At 38.2% G+C, this 7,305-nt stretch overlaps 1 protein-coding gene across 1 annotated transcript; it reads right to left on the reverse strand.

Moving 5' to 3' along the window:
- Nucleotides 1-2,274: 2,274 nt before the first annotated feature.
- Nucleotides 2,275-6,796, reverse strand: LOC108991891 (probable LRR receptor-like serine/threonine-protein kinase IRK). Its single transcript, XM_018966295.2, has 2 exons — nt 4,567-6,796; nt 2,275-4,000 (listed from the first exon to the last, which is right to left on the reverse strand). The coding sequence occupies exons 1-2, from the start codon at nt 6,051-6,053 to the stop codon at nt 2,551-2,553; spliced, it is 2,937 nt and encodes a 978-aa protein (XP_018821840.1). The 5' UTR covers nt 6,054-6,796; the 3' UTR covers nt 2,275-2,550.
- Nucleotides 6,797-7,305: the final 509 nt, after the last annotated feature.

Below are 7,305 nucleotides of genomic sequence, written 5' to 3' on the forward strand. Positions count from 1 at the left end.
TTAATAGATAAAAATTAAACATACATAGTTGATAGTATAATTAGATCAGATGAGTAAGTGAAGAAGTTGAAGTTAATTTGCATTTCAACTCTTAACAAAAATAAAATATATATTGCTCTCAGATCTCGAATCGCCAATGCGCATAAAAAAAAAAAAAAAAAAGTCATGGAGGTATCATAAAAGCAACCACCCAACACATAAACAATCTGCTGTCCACTACATAATTCCCATCACTTTCCCTTTTGTCTCCCATACTTACTTTCTTTCTCTCTCTTATGATAATCTCAATGAACCCACACACACACACACACCCTTCAATACCTTTTTTTCTAAATTAGTTCAAATGTAAAGCACATATTTTCGCTTTCAAAGTTCGAGTCTTCAATGCCCAATACGCCCCTTTTTTTTTTCTTTCTTTTTAATAACAGCATCATGGCACTTTATGCAGTAGCTGAATAGTCCAAATTAATAACAATAAACTGTCATAAGTTTGTTGGGCTGGGTGCTACACCATGCCTCTTCTACTTCTAGGCACTGTGATCGACATAATAAGATTAGTATATTGCAGCACTTGACAAACAATACAAAAGAGTAGGTATTTCTTTGTGTATTAATATCAAAGGAACCATGTGCTGGTTGATGATGATTGCAATTCCAATCTATTAGGTTCCATTGGGGCCCAACACCATTTATGTGACTAAATAGCTAACTGCCCTACGGACAACTCATTGCTTATAATAATCTTATGCACATGGCTACCATAATTTTTATTCTTCGATTTCCCCCACATCACCTTGTCATAAAAAGGGTGTTTTTAATGCATAGAGAAGTTTTGTTTTCTCTCGAGGTGCGCCACAAGCAGGACAAAATCAGACTACGCCAACACATTAAAAATAAAAAATAAAAAATTTGATGTGTAATTATTTTTATATATTTTTTGTATATTTTTTTTTTATTGTGATCGATTGTATTATTTTTTTAATATAAAATAATTTTTTTTGACCAATCACATTAGTTAAATGGATAATAAATATAAAAAAATAACTGTATATAGCAGCAGAACTAACAAAAATGACAAAATGAGAGTAATCCAATACATTAAAAAGGAAATAAACAAAGAACGCACTTCAAAAGAAAGTTTGAGATTTAGAACAAGTGAGGACGCGGCTCACCAAATATATAGAAGGAAGACGGAGACTACTTCTATTCCGACAGCATAATGGCATGTCATATATTCGTTCTCCATGACTTCACCATCACTATTTGGGGCATTGGCTCTTTATTTGCCTTTCTCTTTTCCCATCGTGCCCTTCTTCATTATTCTATTGGTACTTTATAGATCATTTGCTTCAAAGTGGGTGCCATGAATCTTCAAGTCCTCATAAGTCACTTTTTGACTTGTTTTAAAACATCATCATTTGCTATATAACATTGGAAATACTATAACTTAGGTAGTGTGTCGGACCATTCTTCATTCTTTATTTGACCCTTATCATGAAGCCCATTACCAGTGAAACTGCGCTCAGCACCGTTCTCGATTTAATCCAGCAAACCATAACCGCAGCACAAGGGTTGTAACTTGTATGAGTATTGTTCCTCAACCAAATGTTCAATTTCCTCGTAAAATTGTCACATCAGTCCGCGCACCACTCGCAGCCCCAATGATCGACATATCCGCCAACAATATATGGTTGGAAAATGCTACATGCCCCGCTGGGCATGTAGCATTTTTTTATCTATATTTTTTTCATTTTTTTTATATAAATATTTTTTAATAATTTTAAATATTTTAAAAAATAAAATAAAAATTATAATATTATTAAAAAATATTTTTTTAATCACAAAATAGAATAAAAAATAATATTTATTCTACTTTGTGATTAAAGAAGTATTTTTTAATATTTTTTTACTTTCGAAGTATTTTTTAATAATATTTTAAATTTATTTTATTTTTTAAAAGTGTAAAAAAAATCTATATAAAAAATAAATTAAAAAAATATACATAAAAAAATACATATTAAACCCAACGGAAGCCACAGCAAGACTGTAGCATGTCCATTTTAAATATTTAAAAAAAATCATAATATTATTAAAAAATATTTTCTTTATTTTATTTCGTAATTAAGAAATAAAATGGGGCGGCATTGTAGCCGCACCCATTATGAATTATGAGTTCCATTCTTTCTCTGCCTAATAAAACTGAATTGAAACACTAATGCCCTGCTGCTAAAATCAGTGCTCATAACTAATCGACAAGCATTCAAGATGACAAAAGATTAATAACGGGGCTACAACATTCATTAGGAAACCAAATCGGGGCCCGGTGAAAAGGAATCCGGTAACCTGGCTATTACATTGACGATAAACTACCAAAACATTAACAGGAGACAAACATGAAATCCAAATAATAAAAAAAAAGGTGGGGGAGAAAGAAATCTTCACTACTCAAATATTTCTTCTCTGTTAAATGAACAAAACCGGATTCTTCTTCGCCAGATAACCCATTTTTTAATCTCTTCTTCCAATCATCTCTCCCAAGATCAGCCAAACTCATTCCAACTCCTCTTGACCTTCTGAAGGGCATATGATCAACTCCAATATATTCACTACCTCGGCCATGTCTGGCCGGTTTGATGGCACTTGCGATGTGCATATCAATGCTAGCTTCATTACAGGAATTGCCTCCTCAGCTGGGAAGTTACCCCGGAGCCTCTCATCAACACATTCCTCCACTCTGCCTTCTTCCAATGCTCCTCTGACCATGTCACAGAGCACCACAACATCATCTTCCATGTACTCCACAGGCCTCTTGCCAGTTACCACCTCTAGAACTAAAACTCCAAACCCATACACATCACACTTTTCAGTTATCTTTACAGTTCTACAGGCAAATTCTGGTGCCATGTACCCTAGAGCACTCTGAATCTTGCTGCTCAAAACATAACGGTCAAGCATTGGTAACAATCTTGCCAGGCCAAAATCACCGACTTTAGGTTCACCTGTGCTGTCAATAAGGACATTGCTTGATTTTATGTTGTAATGAATTATGTTCAATTGGTGCAAGTAAGCCAAGCTTTTCGCTGTCCCAAGTATAATGTTGAACCTCTCGTTCCATGAGAGGAAGTTTCCACCTACTCCTTCATGGAGATGTTTATATAAATTACCACCAGAGATGAATTCATATATGAGGAGCTGTAATGATGGAGTCCAGTAATAACCTTCAAGTGCAACAAGATTAGGGTGCCGCACTTTCCCCAGTTTCTTAACCTCTCGTTCAAAGTCGTCTTGAGACTTGACAAGACTTGAGACAGTGAGCTTCTTGATTGCAACTGCGTGCCCATCTCGAATAACAGTCCGGTAGACTGCTCCAAACCCACCACGACCAAGCTCACAGTCCTTGTTGAGCAAAGCATGTGCTCCAGTGCTGAAGTCCGGGTCACCAGAAAACATGACAAGCTTGCCAGAATTGGCATCTGTAGTGGGAGAATGGCTGAAATCATCACCAGCAGATAATGTGAGGGCTGCTGCAGATCTAGATGTGGATGACCTAACATGAAGATTAAGTACAGTGATTGAAATAACACCAATGATGATGACTGCAGCAGCTCCAATGGCTATGAGTGCAGAAACACTGAGGATAATTCTTTTGTGACGAAGAGTTGGAGGCAATGAACCAGAAGAAGAATCAGAAGAAGAGTTAGGATTGAGGACAATGGGTTTTGGAAGGACTGTAGGGCAAGACTTATTCGCCACAGATCCACAAAGAGATGGATTTCCAGTGACAGACAAAGGGGAGATGGTGTTGAAAAAGCCACCAGCAGGTAGTTCACCTTGGAGATTATTGTGAGAAATATTGAAGGAAAGAAGGTGAGGAAGATTGGCCAACTGCCTGGGCAGGCCTCCAGAAAGGTTGTTAAAAGACAAGTCCACGTTTCTTAGGTTGGTAAGTTGGGCTATCGCTGCAGGTATAAGGCCACTGAGTCTGTTATAAGATACAATGCTGCACGATTCAACCAAAATGGAAGAACATAAACAAGAAATTAGAAATAGAATGATATAAAAAATCATTACGAAATAAGCATTATCTATATCAGCCCACGGACATTTTTTTCGGATTTAAAGGCGAAGGCCCCTCCAAATAGAGGATTGCCTTAAAAATTTTGGCGTATGCCACTATCTGAGGAACTCTAAAAAAATAAATAACTTTCATAATCTTCGCTCTGATGTTTCAGAAAACAGCATCAAAATCTGACTACGCCATAGGGGTTCAAGTGTATCACAAATACTCTTAAAACATTAGAATAAACTGAACAGGAGTGGGAGGACACCATTGAAGGTTTAAAAGCAGAACAGAAAGCTAGTTCAGCTATCACTGAGGACACCATTTTCCACTGCAAAAGGGTTACTGAATCTAAAGTATGGCACTTGCAATTACAACTTCTTTCTAAGAATAATCGGATATATATCTAAACTCTTATACAAGCAAAGTCCATGTCATAACCACACCCACAAAAAGAACAAGGAGAAATCATAAATGAAACGCAGAAAACCGCAAAGACAACTTACAAGGTTGTAAGAGAAGAACAGTTCTCGATTGAAGCTGGAATTTTCCCCGATATAAAGTTCTTGTCCAGTCTTAGTTCATACAAAGAAACAACTCCTCCAATTTCCAGAGGGATGCTTCCATTCAGCCGATTATTGCTCAAATCGAGAACATCCAGGGTCTTCAACTCCCCAATCGTCGCTGGAATAGGACCAACAAGAAGGTTCTTAGATAGGTTCAGGAACTGCAAGCGGCTCAAAACGCCTAATGAAGACGCTATTCCCCCAGAAAAAGCATTGTGGGACAAATCCAAGATTTCAAGCCGTCCAGGTGAGCTCCCCAATGAAGAAGATAAATGACTGCTCATGCTCCCACCTAATTCGTTCTTTGAAATCGAAACTTCTTGCAACTCCGATTTGAAGATCCACGCGGGAAGATCACCCGTCAACGAATTACGGCTGAGATCTAACGCCACAAGGTTTGCACAATCAGCCATTGACCCTGGCAAGCTTCCGGTAAATCGATTAGCCGACAAGTTCAAGACTTTCAATGACTGGAGGTTTCCTATTGAACTTGGAAGTTGGCCAGAAAATCCATTGGCAGAAAGGTCCAAAATTTCAAGGCTTTTCATTTCACCAATACTGTCCGGAACCTCACCAGCAAATGAGTTCTTGCACAGATTAAGATAGTTACACAAAGAAAGCTTCCGCAATGTATCTGGAAGGCCCCCAGAAAGCAAATTTTCGCTAAGATCAATGGACCTCAGCAGCAAACAACTTCCAATGCCAGTTGGGAGCATCCCAGAAAACCGATTCTTGCTCAAGTTAATGGCTCTCAAGTTATTCAAGCCTTGGATCACCTCTGGGATCTCACCTACAAGAGAATTATCCGACAAATCAAGGGATCGAAGCCCATTTAAAGACCAAATCCCGGGCGGTAACGACCCCGAAAACTGATTAGACGACAAATTAACCGACGCAAGAGTGGAACATGAGCTCAAACTATCCGATATCTTCCCTGAAAACTTGTTCTTGGCCAAAGATATTACTCTCAGAGACCCACATTGCCGAAAGAAATCCTCTGGTATAGCTCCTGAGAGACTGTTGTCACTTAAGTCGAGCACTCGAAGGTTGTCAACCCGTGCAATACTGGAGCTTATGCTTCCGGTTAGATTGTTCCTCGCCAACGATAGCTTGCGGAGAAATTGCAGCTGGAGAAGACCTCGGCCCATCCGACCCGAAAGGGAGAAGCCATCGAGGTTGAGCTCGGAGACCCTGTTGGATCTGGGGTTGCATTTGATGCCAAACCAGTTACAAGGGCTATCGTCATCTTCGTTCCAAGATACAAGCTTTCCCTTTGGGTCTAGGATATCGGCCTTGAACACAATCAGCCCCAGCACATCGTCGTTCAGAGACGGATTAAGGGATCTCACGCGAACTGGGCCGATAGTCACCAGCACCAACACAAACATTCCGATTAGCTGGCTTTTCATTTTCAATAAAGCTCGCATTGTGCCCGCTACTTTAGCATACTCGGAGACCCAAGAAAGCCAGGTGAAACTGGTGCCGACGCCGCAGAACACTGACGCGGAAGAGCCAGAAATCGTTGACAGCGAGCTTTCAAACCCTCATATATACTCGGAACAAACAGAAAAAGAATAAGACAGAAAGATCAACACTTTCCAACGGCTAGATTTAGCGCTCAGGAAAAACAAGAAGGATCAAGAATAAACAAAGAGATACCAGAAACCAGCGGCATTGGCAAAATGGGAAATACCTATGACGCAAAAGTAACCGAAATAATAGGCAAGATAGCTGAGAAGGTAGAGTGCAAAACCCTAGAAATTTGTTCTCAAAGCAAGAATTCTTGAGCTTTGAAAAAACAGAGATTTAATCAAACAGAGACGCCGGGAGGTTTCAATATGAGAACCCACTGCAAAGTTGGGCCGGAGAATGGAGAGGTTGGGCGAAAACTCGGACAGGGACTTGAGTGAAGATGGAGTGAAGATTCTATGGTAAATCCGTCGGGAAATGGTGTACCGACGAACACTTACCTGGGGGCGAAACAGGTACCTGGGTGTCGACTGTTCAAGGGGAAGGGAGAGTTGGTCTTTCGTGCAGTGTATTGAGTGCGAGCAGGGAGAGGAGAGAGAGTTAATAGTTGGTCTTCGATTAAAGGCGAAAGCGCAGCGAGGGAGCCTGGAGGTCCGGAGGTAGCTGAGTGGCTCTCCCTCTCTGTTTTTTTTTTTTTGAATGAAGCTGAGCCCGAGTGGCTGTAATAAGCTGTTTATGATACAGTAAAGTAATGTATTTTTCTCTCGAATCATTTATATTTGTTCGTTTAAATAAAAAAATCATTAGTATAATTAACAGTGTTAGCTCATACAGCAACTTTAAGATACAAGCTTTCATCTCATTTTTATTATTTTATATTAATTTAATAATATTCATTAGTTATTAATTTTTTTAAAATAAATAAATTTAAAAATTAATATAAAATATCACTTTAAAACAATACAACGCAATAATGAAACTCGTGGCATGTAATGAAGTTATTAAGGTCTCGTTTATTTTTAAAAAATATTTCATCTCATATTATCTCATATCACCTCATCATTACAATTTTTTTAAATTTTTACATAAAATAAAATAAACAATTCAACTTTTTCAAATCTAAAAATAAAAATAATATTAAAAAATATATTATAATAATATTTTTTTTAACTTTTTAATTTTAATCTCAACTCATTTCATCTCATCTAT

The sequence above is a fragment of the Juglans regia genome, chromosome 7 (genome assembly GCF_001411555.2).
Source record: "Juglans regia cultivar Chandler chromosome 7, Walnut 2.0, whole genome shotgun sequence".
Classification (NCBI taxonomy): Eukaryota; Viridiplantae; Streptophyta; class Magnoliopsida; order Fagales; family Juglandaceae; genus Juglans; species Juglans regia.

What these genes read in the sequence shown, in the direction of transcription:
- LOC108991891 (XM_018966295.2), bottom strand. Translation starts at nt 6,053, where the DNA reads ATGCGAGCTTTATTGAAAATGAAAAGCCAGCTAATCGGAATGTTTGTG. An exon ending in TGTTCTTCTCTTACAACCTT is followed by an intron (nt 4,001 to 4,566) that starts GTAAGTTGTCTT and finishes TGAATCGTGCAG; the next exon opens with CATTGTATCTTATAACAGAC.